Below are 18,878 nucleotides of genomic sequence, written 5' to 3'. Positions count from 1 at the left end.
CTATTAAATCATTGAACTCCCATAATTTATTCTGTTTAAACAAATACTGTTGTCTGAGGGGTATTGATAGAGGATACATATGTTGCTCTACAACTCATAAGTCCAATTGACAATGAAAATGTTCGAGAATATTTATTTTACTTAAATCGTTTGAACACATTAGAAAACAAATGAGACTAACACGGTTTGTCTTCATTCATTTAATCAAAATTATTACAATTCGAACACAATTGAAGACATTTACAATAGAAAAATCGATCAAAATCAACCAATAGTATTTTAAAGGAACAAATTATGTGTGGTTCAATGATCAATAAAAAAATGACGTAGTTTAGGTACCTGAGGAAAAAATACAATAAGTTTAGAAACATATTTATGTATTTGGCCTAAATTTAAAGATGTGTTGCTATTACACTAAACAAAAATAATTATAAGTTTGCGAATAAATATATATAATCCGTTACAAAATTATAATAAAGTTATGACAATTTTATTCTTTTGTCACATCAAAGTTTGAAATAATGACGAATTATTTTAGACCTACCTTTGTTCCAATAGAAAAAAAAAAAGAATATAAAAAACATAACGTGACCAAGTAATATGAGTTATGAGAACTTTTAATAATGCTACTTCTTTGTTGGAACATTTATTTTTCTCAAAGATCATTGACTCGTGCTTTATGGGCACATTAATTTTATTTTTTTCATTTTTTATTTTTTGATTTTTTATAAAATTGGCAAAACTTAGGTGGTACGCAATTATATTATTATATGGTCCAGATATTATAATGAATTAATTTGCCATATTAGTTATAGTCACAATCCATTCACATGCAACTTGAGAATTGGACAAAATGGTGAAATTTTAACAACTTTGACTAAATGGAATAAAAAAAAAGTAAAAATAGTATTAAAAAATTGTCCTTATTTGTTTGGTTTAAGAAGGAAAAAGAAGAAAAAGTCATATTATATAAATTTAATTTTGACTCCAATTCTATTTGTTATTTATTTAATGTTTAAAGATTTCACCCTAAGACTAAAGTTTTCTTATTAAAAATGATTAATTTTCATAAGTTAAATACAAGATTTTTAATTAAGAGATAATTATATAAATATCTTTTAAACTAGGGATAATTGTATATAATAGCAAACTAATAACTTAAAATAAATGGAGTAGTTACGGTTTGATTTAATTGTGCTCTATAGCAAACGTTAGCCAAAGTTTGTCAGTCGTCTCTCTCCCAAAAAGCTCGCTCGCCACTCTTCCTTTGCTTGCCTCTCTCGTTTTATACACAGAAGTGTATTAATTGTGATTTTGTTTTGTATAAAGCGAGAGAAAATTGTATATACACATGCAAAAACATATATTTTCGTGCTATACACTTATATTATACAATTTACAGACATTTTACTTCAATTCAATTTTAGACAAATACAAATTTTATACAACTATTGCAGCGAAAAAGGCCAACGAATTATACAATTGCGAATTATACAATTTTCTCTCGTTTTATACAACAAAAGTGTATAAATTGTGTTTCTGTTTTTGTATAGAGCGAGATAAAAACATATATCTTCTTCCTATACACTTATAATTATGCAATATACATACATTTTACTTCGATTCAATTGTATGCAAAGTAAATTTTATACAAATATGCAGCGAAATAGGCAGTGAATTATACAATTGTGTAATATATAATTGCAGTGAAATAGGATAGCGAATTATACAATTACAGCGAAATAGGCCAACGAATTATACAATTGTATGTGTATAGCTAGCGAATTATATAATTTTTATGTTTGTTATGGAGCTCAATTATGCAAACTTTGCTATAACATATAAATATAAATTTTTTATTTGCTATATGTGAAAGTTGACCTTTAAAGTATAATACAATTTTCAAATATATACATGTCCAAAAAGAAAAAGAAAATCCCACAGAATTTTGTTATAACATAGTATAAATTTACAATTCTCTAGACACAATCAACCCTAAATTATCTATAATTATTATTTGTTAAGAAATATGATCGTAAAAATTTATCAAAACATTCAAAAATTTATTATAGTTAGTTCACTTAATAACGTATACATATAAGTTAAAAAGAATTTTCAAACACAATTAATTCTAAACACTTACATTTCTTGTATATTTTTATTTATCATGTTATATTTTTTAAAATTTGATTAATTTTCAAAGTTAAATTAAATTATATTAATAATATTTTTATAATTTGACTCTAAATATATAAAACTATAACAAATTTATAATTACTTTTAAGAAATATGATCCTATAAATTTATCTATATATCTAATACACATATTATTACAAATTTATAACGATAATAATATATTTAGTGAAATTTTACGAATTTAGTTGAAGTTATTATAAATATATATACAACTGGTAATAGTGCAACTGAGAGAGAGGGGAAGAAGAAGATGAACAAGAAGAAGCTGAAAATTCTTCTTTCTCTCTTTGCTCTCAACACAATTACTCTTTATCTCTACTTCTCTTCACACCCAGATCATTTCCGCCACAATTTCCCTAAAAACCACTATATTACTACCGGAAACCGCTTTTCTTCATCGGAAAACCATCCAAATTTGCACTCCTCCGTTGCTTCCCAATCCAAACCATGGCCTATTTTGCCGTCTTACCTCCCTTGGTCTCAGAACCCCAACGTTGGTTGGAGATCGTGTGAGGGTTATTTTGGAAATGGGTTTACTCGTAAAATCGATCTTCTCAAAGCCTCGCCGGAGATTCACCGGAAATTCGGTGAAAACAGATATTTCGGTGAAGGAGGAGTAGGAGGGTGGTTTAGGTGTTTTTTCAGTGAGACATTGCAGAGTTCGATTTGTGAAGGAGGGGTAATAAGAATGAATCCGGAGAAAATTTTGATGTCTAAAGGAGGAGAGAAATTGGAAGAAGTAATAGGAAGGGGAGAAGAAGAAGAGTTACCCATTTTTGAAAATGGAGCTTTTGAGATAGAGGTTAATGAAAGAACAAAAATTGGGAAAAAATTAGCTGATGAAAATTTCTTGAATAAATATTTACCTGAAGGTGCAGTCTCAAAGCACACTATGAGGGAATTAATCGACTCGATTCGATTAGTTGACGCCAATGATTTTCATTGTTCTGAGGTTTGATTTTTTGGAACTTTGTTTGATCTGATATTAAAGTTTTGATCTTTGGGAATGTTTGTTGATATGGAATACAGTAATGGATTTTGTTTGATCTATTTAATGAAGATTAATTTATCTAATTGTTGCTTTAGAATAGTAGCTCAGTGTTATAAATGTTGTTTTATATGTGTCATTTAAGATAATTCCTTGAAATCTGGAGTAGAGGGTGGATAACATTAGTTAATTAACTTTTGGATTGTGGTTGCATTTCATTTGATTGTGTTATAGATAAAGTGGTGATTTTGGAATCTGTTACTAAATATTTTGTTAAGATTTTAGAGTTTATCCAGAGCTTTCATTGTAGTTCTGTATCTGAATCCATAAAGTTATCGAATTTATGGACCTCGAAGAGTATTTATTGTTGGTAGTTAACGACCTTAAGTTGGCAAATGGTCAGTGTATGTGATCTATGGTGAATCCTACGACTTTTGATCTCCTTTCATCTCTTTATTTCCATTTTACAAATGGAATATGGTAGCATTTGTCTGAGCTGGTCAGCTTTGTCCTGAAAACCTTAATAACCAATTCGATTAAATGCCTTTTGAAACTTACTTGGACAACTGGTTGTTGCATTTTGAGGACTATCGACTTGATCTGACAGTATGCCAAACATGGCTTCTATGTTAGGAGTAACTTATGTCTAGGAGGAAATCCGTGCTAGATAGGGACCTTTCACTTGGTTACTAGCTACTCAAAGTTCCAGTATGACCAGTTAATTTTAGATCTTTGCTGTGGTATCATTCAAAGTCCAAAGTTTTGTTGTGCACTAACAAGAGGAATACATGAAGGATGTAGCACTGTTAGGTTACATTACCTTATCCACTAATGAAAGAGAATCAACTAAAATGATGATAAGTGGTGTTCTATTGCTATTTTAGATTGCTGATTATTGGAATATTTATGAGATGAACATCTTTTCAGTTCTTCATGTGCTAATCAAAAAATTATCCATGCTAGATGTCAGTGTTCAAGCAACCATGTAAGGAAGCTGTGTCTTTTGTTAATGCCATCTTTCCGTAATCGATGCCTTACATTGCTGTTATTTTTCCAATTTTTGTTTCAGTGGATTGAGGAGCCATCACTTTTGATTACCCGATTTGAGTATGCAAATCTTTTTCATACAATTACTGATTGGTATAGTGCATACGCGGCATCCAGAGTTACTGGCTTACCCAGTCGGCCACATTTGGTTTTTGTAGATGGCCATTGTGAGGTACGTTTGAAATTATTGTTGATTATGGTGTGCTGCATTGTTCTGTGTCATGGATGAATGTAGACTCAGTAATTTTTCTCTAGCAATCCAATGGACTTGAGATTCTTGTGTCAAGTTGGTTTGACTTAATCCCGAGTTTCCCTTTGTTTCTGTTTCTATTTGACACAGCGATTTACTCAGCAGTACCTAGTTGTTGCAATTGGCTCATTCTTACTTCTATTTACATGTCACTATTTATTTGAATGGTCCTTTGATGGTAAAAAGAAGTTCTATTACTAAAAAAAAATTAGCAATGATTTCATTTCTGGACAATTTATTGTTACCTTACATCCCCGTCTTGAAAATTCCTTCCTGTGCATACTTTTATGGGACTGACGTTCATAGCCTACGCTTTCATGTGTTTAAAGCTCTTTCACCCCATTACTATAATCTTGATGATTACTTGGCCAAGATTTTTTTTGGCATGTTTCATTTATCTTCAAATTCAGTTTCTTCATGTTAACTGCTTTTACTCCTGTTTGGAAAAAAAAATCCAGACACAATTGGAGGAAACATGGAGAGCACTGTTTTCAAGCCTCACTTATGCTAAAAACTTTAGCGGTCCGGTTTGTTTTCGCCATGCTATCCTCTCGCCGTTGGGATATGAAACTGCCCTGTTTAAGGGGCTTTCAGAAAGTATCGGTTGTACTGGAGCTCCTGCCCATGATTTGTGGCAAAATCCCAGTGATAGTAAAACTGCACGGTTGTCCGAGTTTGGAGAGATGATCAGAGCAGCCTTTGGATTTCCTGTGGATAGACAGAACATCCCAAGGACAGTCACTGGCCACAATGTCCTCTTTGTTAGACGCGAGGATTATTTAGCTCACCCACGTCATGGCGGAAAGGTACAGTCTAGGCTTAGCAATGAACAAGAAGTATTTGATTCCATAAAGAGCTGGTCCTTGAACCACACAGAGTGCAAAGTAAATGTGATTAACGGATTATTTGCCCACATGTCCATGAAAGATCAAGTTCGAGCAATCCAAGATGCTTCTGTCATTGTAGGTGCTCATGGAGCAGGTCTAACGCACATTGTTTCTGCATCACCAAAAGCTGTTATACTAGAAATCATAAGCAGTGAATATAGGCGCCCCCATTTTTCTCTGATTGCTTATTGGAAAGGATTGGAGTACCATCCCATTGATTTGGAGGGATCTTATGCGGATCCACCAGTCGTAATTGACAAGCTCAACAGTATTTTGAGGAGTCTTGGCTGCTAAATCTACTCAACAGTTTGAACAGTTCAACTTTTCTCTACAAGACTGGAATTTGGAGCCTGAAAATCTTGTAAAATATGTTTCATCTGCAGTTCTATAGTTTTGCTGCATTCTTGATCCTCAATCCGGTGTTCACAAGCTTCACAGGTTCTGGCAGTTACTAATTTATTAGCCCCTCTCAGTTATGAACTCTCAGAACGATCGTTATGGTGAGCTCATTCAAGATATTCTTTATGGTGCAATATTACAAGTCACTCGCGATACACACATTTGTAAATCACATTATAGGTGTGTACAACTTCATTACAATTCGTTGTCAATTGTTTTCTGCAATTTATTATCTTCTTGTTCTGGGAAGACACAGATTAACAAGCATGTTGAAGTAGCAGATTAACAAGAACCTCAGTGTACTGTTCAGTGATGTATGATTGTAACTTGTAACAAAACAAAAGAAATGAGACATTTAACAAGAAATTTTCGCGTATTTTTAGCTCTCTCTCTATATCTTATTTCTCTTAAATCCATCGCTTTGTGTTCTTCAGGTTCTACCTATAGCACATATTTTCTTATTTTTCAGATGTTGTGTGCATCTCTCGTAACGCGGGATACTTTTTACACGAGCTATTTTTTTAGTTGTGCTTGAAATGATATACTTAAATCCAGTCCATAGAATATGAAATAAATCAAAATGTTTTTTCTATAATGAAAATAGATCAAACAATAAAAAATCCTATCATGGGTAAATAATTTATCAGTTAAAATAAAAATCAACAATTCAAGACATGTGTCTTTCGTATATAATTTATCAAAAATTAAGAATGATTAATATGCATTTTAGTTAATTATGATTAAAATAGATGGTTGAGCTAAAAAATAGGCGCAGATAAATATTTATTGTTTTTTTTAAAAAAAAAAAATGCATCAAATCCGAGTCGTAATTTTCTTAGGCTCCTAATAATATTAACGGATAGCATTTATTTCACCCACCTAAAAAATAAAACTGTATTTACTAATTTTTTTTTTTGAAAAAAAAAAGGTTTATTTATTAAATCTAAGAGGGAAAAAAATAGGATAAAAGTTAAAAAGAAAAAAAAAAGTTGCAGAAAACAAATATATGCAAAGAGTGCAAAGATTATCATTGGAGGAGAAGGAGGGTGGTGAGTTTTTTTTTTTTTTTTTGGTTTCAATTGTAACAAAAATAACATCATTCCAAATTCTCCTCTGATACTGATTCAGAATTTTATCAAAAAAAACTTGTTATGTTTTAGCTATTAGTTTTTTTCTGTAAATGGCATTGCGGTTGTCATTTTTCACTATTTCGTATCTCTCAATTTGCAAAAAAGTGTATTATATACCTTCAAATCTACTATTAACATTGTGAATTGTGATTCACAATGCCGATTCCGGCGACTCAAATCGCGGGATTAGCAAATGGGATAAATGGGTCCAGGCAAGTGAAACCAAATAATTTGAAGAAATTGTTTACTAAGGCGTTTCGTGCAACTGCTGTTAAATCCATCTTCAAATCGAAGGCTAAGCGTAAGCCTCCCGCTGAAATTGTTCGTCGGGTCAGATTTTTGCTTGAGGCTGTTCATTCCCTCGATGACAATGTTGATCCCAGTCATTTCGACAAGGTAACTTTTTTTTTTTGATTTTTTTTGGGTAGCTGAATAAGAAATAAGTTATTCGTGTATTGATTTTGATTTGATGTTATAGTTGACAATTTGGAAACTCGCATAACGTTTAAGTTAATGAGAAATCTATGTATATTATGTAGGATAGAGAATCGAATAATTAATGCATTAATAACTAATACATGTATAACTCTAATTCCGACTATGAGATTTCACGTGTATGCTATTTCAAAAATTTCGGATTTTTTTCTGTATTTTATGATACATAATGTTTTGCAGATGGAAGAACTGGATTCTCTTTTACATGAGGTGAAAGCAATGTTGTATGGTAGTAATGAATGTGAACCTGCTGTTGACGCATGCGCGCAATTGACTCAGGAGTTTTTTCGAGAGAATACATTTCGTCTCATCATCATTTGTTTACCTAAATTGAACTTGGAGGTGAGTATTTTTACATTTGATTCGTGTGGAATTACTCTAGTTTGCCCGAACTTGTTACCAAAATGATCATTCTTTTCTTAGGCTCGTAAAGATGTCACGCGTATTGTGGCCAATTTACAAAGGCAACCCGTTAATTCACGTTTGATTGCATCTGATTATTTGGAAGCCAACTCGGACCTTATGGATCATTTGGTATGCGGGTAAGCTAATCTGTATTTTTCTGCTTACCTGGTTGGCGGAATGCCCTCTGTTCCTCGTGATCTTCAACTTAAGCACGACCTTGTCCTCACTGTTTCTGTTATAGATATGATGATCCAGGTCTTGCTTTGCATTACGGAACAATGTTGAGGGAGTGTATTCGCCATCAAGTTGTTGCAAGGTAAGCAACGCTGTGAACACCGTTAATATGTTAATTGGAAGTTGCGATGATCAATGGTCTGTTTTGTGTTATTATTGACTCCTAGGTTCCTTCTTACTTCACCGATGAACAACAATGCTTTTTTGCTTTTTGTTTAAACCATCACTTCTTCTCGTGTTGTTATTATGTTCAACGTATGTTATTATTATTCTCTGATTGATCTTATATTGTTAGTTTTGTTAGTGTTTATGGGCAATTTTCCCATAATCTGTCGAAATATTTGCAGATATGTATTGAACTCCGAGCACATGAAAAAGTTTTTCGATCACATGCAAATCCCAGAATTTGATGTTGCTGCAGATGCTACAGCAACCTTTAAGGTTAATAATCACAAATCTGTGATGACATGATTTCTTGATCTGTTAACTATGCACTATTACCACTCGCCACATAATATTCGTCATACTGTTACTCTAACTTCGAATCTTCTTTTCCGTTTTGCAACTTATTGCAGGAGCTTATGACCAGGCATAAATCCACAGTTGCTGAATTTCTCTCTGAAAATTATGATTGGGTATGTTGTGATCCTCATTAGCCATTTGTAAGATTTTCTTATGCTAGTTCAATCGCACCAACTTCATCCTACGACGTACCAGTGTAACATGATCTCCAACTTTTTTTTTGGTTATAGTTCTTCGTTGAATTTAACGCAAAACTTTTGGAATCAGCAAACTATATTACCAGAAGACAAGCTATCAAGGTAAACTAGATGTCAAATTCTCATCTCAGTTTGATTTGGTGTTGGTTCCGCGGGCTTCATTGATTTTCTTTTACTTTGTATACATTTAAGTAATTTCTCTGCTTTATTTCATCACGATAAAAGTATTTTTCATGCTTATAAATAAGTTTTATCCGACCTCTTATCTATTTTACAGCTTTTGGGAGATATTTTACTTGATCGCTCAAATTCTGCTGTGATGACACGCTATGTCAGCTCGAAGGATAATCTAAGGATTTTGATGAATCTTTTGAGGGTATGTCATTCTACCAATGTACACCATAAGTTAGGACTTCTTTTCCCCTCGGAGCATTTTGCAACATCATACAAATTCTCCGAGTAATAAAGACAATGATGGAATAACTTCTTTCCATAATTTGATTCATGAGTTTATCTCTCGTCATTTGATTCTTTCGTGTCCATTTTCTCTATGTTTACTTGACACATTATTATACGACTTCAAGCTTGCTGCTACATTTCCTTCTCGATCTTTTCATGTTTCAGGAGGCTAGCAAGAACATTCAACTAGATGCATTTCATGTGTTTAAGGTAATCCTTCATAACATTCAATTACTAATTATCTGGTGTTCATGTATGGCGACTCCTCTTCACTTCTCTCTGCTTGTTCTTTTGTTCTGTTGACAGCTTTTCGTTGCCAATAGAAACAAGCCTACTGACATTGTCAACATAATCGTGGCCAATAGAAGCAAGCTTCTACGTTTCTTTGCAAGTTTCAGGATCGATAAAGGTACTAAAACTTTGCTTCAATCAACCAATAGAAACGTTGATATCATCTTCGTATGGGGAATGGTATATATAAATACAGAACATTGTTTGTTTGCAGAAGATGAACAATTCGAAGCAGATAAAGCTCAAGTTGTGAAAGAAATTGCAGAACTTGAAGCAAAAGGACCTCTTTTCTCAGGGGAACTGCATAAATTTCCCGGTACACCTACTGCTTCAGGAGAACTGTATAAGTTACCAACGACACCTCTCTCGAGACAAGTTACATAATTTCCCAAAACACAAGACTAACTACAAGCTCTGGAGAATCGAAAAAGCTTTAGTATACGAGTCATTGTTTTATGAATTATACTAAAATAAACGGTTTTTTTAAAAACTTTTCGAGTCTGATGATCAAAGAATTACTAATTGCAGTGGAGTATGTCATCTTTGCTCTGGTTATTTGAAAGAGCATCGATAAGAAACATGTTTTTTATGGTGTAAATCGAATATTTGTCAATTTTCTTTGTCTTAAACAACGTTATATATAACTTCTTACAGCCATGTTCCTGAGTTTGTTGGGCACTTACTTACATGCTTTATAGTACACTCATTTGCAGATTCCTGAGATTCATATTATCGATCTAGTAACTTGTTTGGGATTGAAGTGTAGTGATCGTTGTAAAGGTTTTGTATTTTAAAAGATTCAATTTTGAACTCATATGGGATTCTTGAGTAAGCCTACAAACAATATTTTTGATAGTTTAATACTAAAATAAAATTCCTAAAAAGATAAATTAATTTTTTCATCAAGTTGTATTAATTTAATAGATAATAACTTAAAATTTTATTTTTTAAAGGTCAATTGAGAACCACGTAGAATCGTATTAGTCTTTATTGAATTCTTTTACTACTATATTGAATATTTTTGTAACTTTAAAGAAATTTATCTTAATAAATAATGTTCTATCACTCTTATAACATATAAAAATTTGAAATTGAGATTAAACCCATATAAAACAACATAGATCCACAACCTTATCCACCCCACATTAGTTTTTTAAAAAGGAAAAAAGGACAAATATATCTCCGAACTATCGTAAATGATATGCAGATACCCTTCATCATACTTTTGGGACATTGGTGCCCCTGTTCCAAAAACTAGAGAACAAGTACCCTTTATACTAACGAATAAACATGTGTCATAATCTTATCCATCGATTCGGACATCAAATTGATGGATAAAATTATACCATGTGTCCCTATTTAGTCTTTCATTAGAGTGAAGGATATATAAACTCTAATTTTTGGACGGTAGGGGCACCAATATCTCAAAAATATGACAGAAGGTATTTACGTACCATTTATGATAATTCAGGATATATTTGTTCTTTTTCCTTTTAAAAAAAGGAAAAATAACTTAAATACACAACTATAAGTTTAGTATTCTTTAATTTTCCCTTTTTTTAAAAAAATATTACATAATTCCCTTTTTTTTAAATTTTGGTAAAAGTTTAGAGATACATAACCTTCTCTCTCCTATAACACACACTTCCCCAATATCATGCCTATTTTTTCTCCACTAAAACACTCAATCTTTTGAATCACTTTTTGAATTTTGAATTATTAATTTTAATTTAAAACGTTTCACAACATTTAATATGAAATTTTGAACTTCAAAATTCAAAAAATTTGAAATTTCTGAAAATAGAACCATTATTCTCTGGTTCTTCTTCTTCTTACTCCATCATCCGTCTATAGTTCTTCTTCTTCTTAATCCATCATCTGTTCTTATTTTCTTTTTTTTCTTCTTGTTCATTGCTATATTACATAAGCCGTCTCTAGGTCTTCTTTTTCTTCTTATTCCATCATCCTTTCTTTTTTTTTTTTTGTTCATTATCCTATTACATCATATTAATGGATCTTTTTACTAATAGAAAGATTAATGATTTGGACGATGAAAATTGGAAAGAAAATAGAAAAAAGTATTTGCATGATCCTATGAATGTTCGGAAGGATTCAAACAAAGATTTTGGCGAATCCTCTATATCAAAGGTTGACAAAATACACCAAAAAAAGAGAAAAGAAGCAGCAACCATTGTTGTTGAAATTAGTAAAAATTTTATTAAAGGAATCCCATATGTATCATGAATTTTTGAAAATTGTTATCATGTATCAGACAATAAGTTTAATAGATAAGTACTCAGTGTGTTAGTCGATGCATTGATATATGAATTAGATGTGTATCATATGATTTCCTATGTATCAAGAGTTTTTGAAAATTGTTATCATGTATTAGTCAATAAGTTTAATAACTGCGCCATCAAGTGTGTTTGCTAATACATATCGACTCTGTGTGTTATTGTGTTTAGACGATGCATTGATACATGAATTTGATGTGTATCATATTATTTTCTATGTATCACGAGTTTTTAAAAATTGTTATCATGTATCAGTCAACAAGTTTAATAACTGGATATTCATAAAAATGTCTTTAAACTAGATGATATAATCTTGAATTTTTAAAATTTGAAATTGTTATCCAATTTCCGGAAAGACCTCTCAGTTGAGGATTGGAGACTTGTCATGAAACTGAAGACCCTCTTTAAGATACAATGAGACAGGTTTTTGTAGCTTGTAAAGGGGTTGATTCTTGGTTCTCCAATAAGCTCCATCTTAGGGGCTTAGCAGTTCATTGAGCAATAAGTGGTGATTTGAGTGTAAACGAAGGAGGTCTGGACATAATGTTCATGCCACCTCAGAGACAGAAATGAGCAAAAGTGAAGAATGCAATTGTTGCTGCCTGCTGCAACTGATTTCTTTTGGTCGGTACTCCGAGCATTCTGTGTATGCTGTTTTTGGTACTGAAGTGAGATTTATGCCACATTGACCAATGTCAGAGTTGTACAGGGGCACAAAACGGCAACACATTTTTTCATAATACAGAGATGTAATATTGACTTTTTGATATATACCAAAAACCGTGCAAAAGATTATTGGTTGGTTATTTGTTGGCAAGTTTTTCATACAAATATCAAATTCAATTCTTTGTATAAAAAAAAATAAAAAATTACGTGCTGAATTAATGCTTATTAATGAATTGTTACCATAATTTAAGCTGATTTAAATAACAAATTTAAATGTTCCATTTTTTTCTCCTTTTAATCTTAACAGTTTTAAGTTACTGTGTATCATTTACCATGTATCACAACATACTAATGTATCACGCCACAACAATTTTAAGGAATTATTAGTAAATACTAAATTTGTCGGGACAGAATGTAATTATTGTATTACACTATGAGATTCCTTAAATTTATACTTTAAAAAACTCACTTCAACCAGCCCCGCCCCGGCCATCTCTCCGGGCTTTTATGGGTTGGATTATGTCACTATGATCCAGATTGATGGGCCTAATGAAAGAGCCCAATGAAAAACCCGTGTATGAACACAGTAGAAGAATCGTCATTTCTTCCAGATCTTCATACATTTTGTTTTCAATTCACAAAATCGGAAATTTTTGCTCAAACTTTGAATTCTGGATTTCTGTTATTTCTATGATTTTGAAGATTTTTGTGTAAATTGTTGTTAAGATCCCCAAAATCGAAATGGTTTTGTGCTACCCGTCATCTCCTTCAAAGTTTGCTGCTACATTGGCGTGTTTTTTTGGTGGTTCTGTTCTGTTTGCTTTTGGTGTACATCATTCTTATATCAATATTGCTCCTCAACAAGCTCGAACTAAAGCTCGGAATGACTTTGTCAAGGATCGATTGAGAAAGAAATATGGCAAATAATTCATGGTAATTAGCAATAGCATTTCCGAATTGCTCATACTTTGTTTTTTTGGTTTAATTTTAGCTACGATTTCATTGGATTATTTGTAGTGATATTGTGTTCATGAAGTTAACGGAAAGAAATGATTTAAACCAAACTAAGCAACTAACTTTTTGGTATGTGCTTCATTGATGATCCTCAGCTGTTCTGTAGTACTCCTACACATTACGCGATGAAGAATAAATTTGGAAAGCGTATGATTAACTATGTGATACAATAAGCTTGATTTTTACGAATGAGCTTAAGATCATGAAGAACTTCTCGTGTTGTTTGTAATGTAGGCTGTCAGATAGATAGAATTATGTGGTCTAGTGTGATGTGATTCCAATGGCGCAAAAAAGAAAATCCCTTCAACACAAACTCCCCACACTTCCATTTTTGCTACCATTCAGCCCTGCAACGTTGCATTTTTGTCAGAAAATCTTGATATATGCAGTGTCGTCTCGTTTAACTTTGTCAACAGCTTAGCGTATGGCAACAAAGATATAGCTAGCTAGCATTGTTGTTTTGTGATCTGCTGGTGGAGTGTATGTACGTCACCACATACCTCTACTTATTAAGGTGTATCGATGACCAGCAATATATTTAAGTTAACAAATGTGGATGGTTGCAGGAGGTGGTACAGTTGTTAGAGATCGTGATGGTCTTTGGTTCTTTCTATGGCATTTGCAGTAATGGTAGATAGCAGAAGCTAAGGATTGGCATTGCTAATTTGGGTGTTACAGACAAAGAGCACATTGTTGTCTTCAGTGAAGCAAGAGCAGGATCGAATATGACTAATACACCAAACCCTGTTTGTGGTACTCAGTGAACTTTGTGCTAACTTTACTCTTTTGTTCTATATGGAAAATGAAAGATGTATCGCTGTGTAGACTCTGTATTTGATGCAAATGAACTGTGCTATACCTAAAACCATTTGTATTACGTGCCTTGGAGGCTAAGGTGTATGTCTATGGTGCATCCTTTGATTAAAGAAAATGTGGATGCGTAAGCTATGCACATTTTTTATATCAAGTAAATGTACCATGAATTTACTAACGTTGCATTTGACTGTTCATGTTTCAGCTTGCAAATTTCTGTCATTGAAGTTGTAACACAGAATAACCATCTGATGCAAAACCTTAATGAGGATTTGCTGGCAAAATTGAGACCATTATAGTCATTAGGTCTGCAACATTTATTTGCAATTTTATATTACATGAATAGAATATAAAAAGGCTGTGTATGAAAAATACTAACTAAATTGATCATTGCTTATATCCAAAACAGAATTCTTACAAATAAATAGGCAATAAACCCCAGACACCCACTCAATCTGACCCAAAATGGAAAAAAAAAGGGGAGGGAAGGAATGAAAAATAGAAACGAGGAAGAATGTAAAGAATAAACAAGAGCTGAAAATTTTGATACATCGCAAATACAAGGAAACAATCATGTGTTAAATGAGCTGACTACCGCCGCCATCATGTGCGACTCCATAATCACCAGAGGGAGGTTTGATCAGTAAGATGGCAAAACAAATTGTACAAAATGGTGGCACCAAAGTAGAAATGGTCATCAATATACCATGAAAATTGCTAGAAGAACTGCAACTGAGCTCATGAGAATGCTAGCAACAACTGAGGATTGGCCATTTGGAGGAGTAGTGGGAGCTCTAGCTGTAGAACCATCGTCGTTACTTGGGTTTATCTTTGCAACAGGTGGAAGTGGTGGCTCAGTCACATCACTTACATCGAGCACGGGGCTGGGAGGTTCGACTGGTGGCATAGACTGAACAGTCATGAGTCCCAGGAGACTCCCAGGTTGAACAGGGCTCATATATGGTGGCAAGTTTTTGTATGCTAAACAACGGTTCCCTGTACATTCCCAACAATTGGAATGTGTCAAATTGAGGATATATAGTACTAATGTTGCATTTCGCACGAACAACTTAATGGATATGACCAAGCAAATGCTCTGGTAAAATATACACAAATCTAGCAGATTACACCGGAGATTCATTTATACTGATGTTTGAGGATGATAGATCGAGAAACTAAAAGAGAAAGAAAGGGGAAAGGGGGAAGATTGGAACACGGTATGAGAGACAACAAAGGTATATAATAACTTACTTCGGTATCTAGCCGCTGTCCCAGGGTATTCTGTAACAAGACCATCAACACCAGCTCCAAGAACATAGTTGTTTATCTCAGTAGACGAATCTGAGAAGAAGTCCCATGCTTGAGATATAAACTCGTTATTAAATAGTCGTACATATACCGGGAGATTTGCTGACTGCAGCTTCTGCACAATATTCGTTTGACCAATGATAAAAGCGTCTTCACTGGGGAAGACTGATTTCTTGGTTATGACAACAGATTTTGCAAAGGTCTTGATCTCCAATATAGTTGAGTTCTTAATATCACTGATATTATCGTCAACCAAATAAACAAGTTCATAACTACTCTTCTTGAATTCTTCCAGAACAGAACTGTCATTTGATTGGATCATAACTTTCCTAGCTGTCTGATTATTGTAACCAGCTGTGCTTAGGGCATCCAAAACCGCATCAGTTACACCTAATCCCTGCTTTGCCAGGTATGCAGCATTCTGCATGAAGCCAGAATATTGTGTCAAATATTGAGGAAGGAGGTAAAACCTCCAGTGTGCAAAGATATCCATTAAAATCAGGATTTTTCCCGTGTAAGCATTTAAAAAAAATGTCGCTACTTTGACTGTTCTTTCCTCTCTTTTTTTGTGATGTCAAAGTTCTTATTGTTTTGCTTATAATCCTTTATTCCTTTCAACATTGAGTGGGTAATTCTTCATTTCAGTAATGGAAATAGAATTATTATGATTCTACTACTAAAAAGGAAGTCATTATTGTACTTGGAAAGCAGTTAAAATTGCTTAGTTGTAACTTGTAGAGAATATTTCAGAAAATTGGAGATATTGAGATCCTTTATATACTTGCAGACGATTAAACCTTTAAAATACTAGTCATAAAGTGAATCCTTTCCTTTTGAAAATATACAGACCATTTTCCAAAAGCATTTTCTGGTTCCAAATTCTTTCAAGGGAAAGTTTGGCATGCTTCCCACATTCAATCACCTATGAAATAGCATAAGAAGCTATGAAATTTGCACTTAGAATGAGGAGTGATAAGGAGTGAGTATATAACTTATAAGCATTTAGGATTCGGAAATGAGCTTACACTATATTGATGCATAAGAATATAGGTATAAATAAGGTCAGTAGTCCCTGAAGAAACTCACCTCTATGCTGATCATTATACCAGAAACATTAGCAGTTTTGGAAAATGTCAAGAAGTCTGCTAACGACATAAACTTTCCAACATTTCTGGCCTTTGGATTCCGTGACAATCTAAAGTCTGAATACCGGGTTGATATTACCGCTGCAAGACATTAGAGCATGTTTAAATGCATTTTGAAACAATAGTATTCCGAAATTTCAATTGAAGTAGTGCATAATCTTGCAATGACAAATAATTAGAAGAAAAGTAAGCATTGCAGAAATGTCCATACAAGAAATGAAGGTCTCTAGAAAATTCGAGAACATGTCTTAAAAGAGCTTGCGGAAAGTGTATGCCACAAAAGCATGTCAAAGTGGAAAAAAGAGGCTATTATTAAGCCAAATAAAATTCCAGTTTTCGAAATTATTTCACACATTTCAAAAACATTCTTAATGAGGAAGGAGAACTGGGATGATGAATTCCTAGAACATTGCTCCTCTTTAAGAGCTTATATCTGCATTTCAAAAAAATTAACAAGCTAAAAGATAAATAGCTAAAAACTTAAATTAATCCCTGAATTTGTTATATGTGCAAAGATAAATGCATCACAGTACAGAAGTCCCAGATATGAAGAAGATAAAAAAACACAATACAGATAATTCAACTTACGTTTCAGCGTTTGAATATCGCTCCAGTTTAGGTTGATGGTGAGTATTCCATCTGTTATCTGAAGCTCTGGAGCAGTGGTAGCGATGTCGCTGAATGGCGATTGGGCCGCAGTCGTCGTGTCTATCAGATTTATCGAACTAAGGCAGAAGGGTATTCCATCTTTTGTCATTTGGACAGGACAGCCAATAATATCTGCACCATCGGAAGCAGCTTTTGTATATGCTAAATCTGTACAACCAGGATAGTCACCACTTGCTCCTTGAGGTGCGATAATCTGAAGAGTTACTGCAGGCCAAAGGAGGAAGAGAGAACAAGAGAGTGAACATCGATAATCAGTATGCCATCATTTGGTGAACTAGTTATGCATGGATATCTTAGAGTGAACTGTTATATGCTGAACGATAACAGAGATTTTTGTGCAGGGGACGCCTACTATAAGGTATATCATCATTAGTTACTGACATCTAGGTATTGCTAATTGTAATATATTTCCGCATTGTACTGCAGTAAAACAATACATAATTTATGTCCGTATAAATAACACATAGTTTAACATGGAATGTCGCATGTGAACAAGGGACAGGGTAAAGCTCATTTACTTAGAAAGTTACGTAAATCAAATTCAAGGTTTCAATTTTATGAAAATTAGTTGACTCCATGTTCAATTCATTTTAAACAAGTGTGAGAATTTGAAAGCTTTGCAAGATAACTTGCATTGTCAAGATTTCAATGAAAATGTCTAAACATATTAAACAACATAAATTATTCTGGAAAAGTGTGTATATCAACAGCATACCTTGAGGCTTATCATTCGCACCCAAATGCGAGAAGCAATCTGCGAGATTAGAAATGGATAAGTACCATAGAAAGATTAAGAGAAACTATGAGAGCAGTAAACAAAGCTTATACTAGCACACTCTCAATACAGAATCAAAATAGACTGTCACTTACCTACTGACGCAGATGGAGACATTGGGAAGTCAGATAACACTCCGTCCACCGAGAACTCACCGTTGTCTATAAAGGATAAATACTCAGCTACAGGATCATAGCTATAATTATAAGCAAATGGTACATCATTAACAAAGTCGGCTGCATAAATCTCAAGTCCTTCCTTATGAGCGTCCGAAACAACCGATGTATGTGGCTGCAAGTACAAGCTGCTGTCCGTTGGCCAGATATAGTGTTTGGGAACAAGAATCCCAGCGGCAAAGGTTTTAACAAATGTGAGATTCTTCACTAGAGAACCATATGTTTGACTTGTTGATGGCTCAATATCATCTTCGTTGAGAAACCGGAAAACGCGCTTTGTCACTCGTGGATTCAATCGCGATGCGATACTTCGCAGGAAATTCACCTCAGGTGATGAAATATAGTTGGCAATAACACTTCTAGATAGGGAAACAACAAAGCTTCTCATACTCAGATTGTGCTGGCTGTAGAAGGAATCATGCTGGAAATGTATTTACAGAAGAATGAGTTAAATAATTGTTAGGCCTACACAAACTTAACATACCACACATCAAATGCAGCAACGCATGGTATGATAA

The 18,878-nt window shown here is 33.5% G+C and overlaps 3 protein-coding genes and 1 non-coding gene across 5 annotated transcripts in view; 3 read left to right on the top strand and 1 right to left on the bottom strand.

The window, feature by feature from the left end:
* The first annotated feature begins 2,425 nt into the window (after positions 1-2,425).
* On the top strand, positions 2,426-6,143 carry LOC101253606 (beta-(1,2)-xylosyltransferase). Its single transcript, NM_001324461.1, has 3 exons — positions 2,426-3,148; positions 4,254-4,403; positions 4,940-6,143. Exons 1-3 carry the CDS (start codon positions 2,447-2,449, stop codon positions 5,660-5,662), a joined length of 1,575 nt encoding a protein of 524 aa, NP_001311390.1. The 5' UTR covers positions 2,426-2,446; the 3' UTR covers positions 5,663-6,143.
* Positions 6,144-6,754: 611 nt separating this feature from the next.
* Positions 6,755-10,157, top strand: LOC101252703 (putative MO25-like protein At5g47540). 2 transcript variants are annotated; one of them, XM_010325989.4, is made up of 11 exons: positions 6,755-7,293; positions 7,573-7,734; positions 7,816-7,934; positions 8,039-8,113; positions 8,379-8,472; positions 8,607-8,666; positions 8,784-8,852; positions 9,028-9,126; positions 9,375-9,419; positions 9,516-9,618; positions 9,697-10,157. In XM_010325989.4, exons 1-11 carry the CDS (start codon positions 7,054-7,056, stop codon positions 9,882-9,884), a joined length of 1,254 nt encoding a protein of 417 aa, XP_010324291.1. In that variant the 5' UTR covers positions 6,755-7,053; the 3' UTR covers positions 9,885-10,157. The 2 variants fall into 2 exon arrangements, with proteins under 2 accessions (XP_010324291.1, XP_004244049.1); XM_004244001.5 differs by having other exon boundaries at positions 6,759-7,293; positions 9,715-10,157.
* A 2,837-nt stretch (positions 10,158-12,994) lies between these two features.
* LOC104648549 (uncharacterized) lies at positions 12,995-14,465 on the top strand. Its single transcript, XR_002028211.3, has 2 exons — positions 12,995-13,393; positions 14,041-14,465. It is a non-coding gene; the product is annotated as an uncharacterized protein (transcript).
* Positions 14,466-14,650: 185 nt separating this feature from the next.
* LOC101262834 (glycerophosphodiester phosphodiesterase GDPDL4) overlaps positions 14,651-18,878 on the bottom strand; it is a 7,286-nt gene continuing 3,058 nt past the window's right edge. Inside the window, exons 4-9 of the mRNA XM_010325990.3 lie at positions 18,280-18,781; positions 18,125-18,163; positions 17,329-17,613; positions 16,682-16,821; positions 15,539-16,016; positions 14,651-15,283 (exon numbers count right to left, since the gene is read on the bottom strand). Coding sequence (XP_010324292.1) covers positions 14,985-15,283; positions 15,539-16,016; positions 16,682-16,821; positions 17,329-17,613; positions 18,125-18,163; positions 18,280-18,781 — 1,743 coding nt within the window. The 3' untranslated portion in view covers positions 14,651-14,984. The remainder of the gene's footprint in view (positions 15,284-15,538; positions 16,017-16,681; positions 16,822-17,328; positions 17,614-18,124; positions 18,164-18,279; positions 18,782-18,878) is intronic.

This window comes from Solanum lycopersicum, chromosome 7, assembly GCF_036512215.1.
Source record: "Solanum lycopersicum chromosome 7, SLM_r2.1".
Classification (NCBI taxonomy): Eukaryota; Viridiplantae; Streptophyta; class Magnoliopsida; order Solanales; family Solanaceae; genus Solanum; species Solanum lycopersicum.
This window is presented reverse-complemented; position numbering and strand designations above follow the sequence as displayed.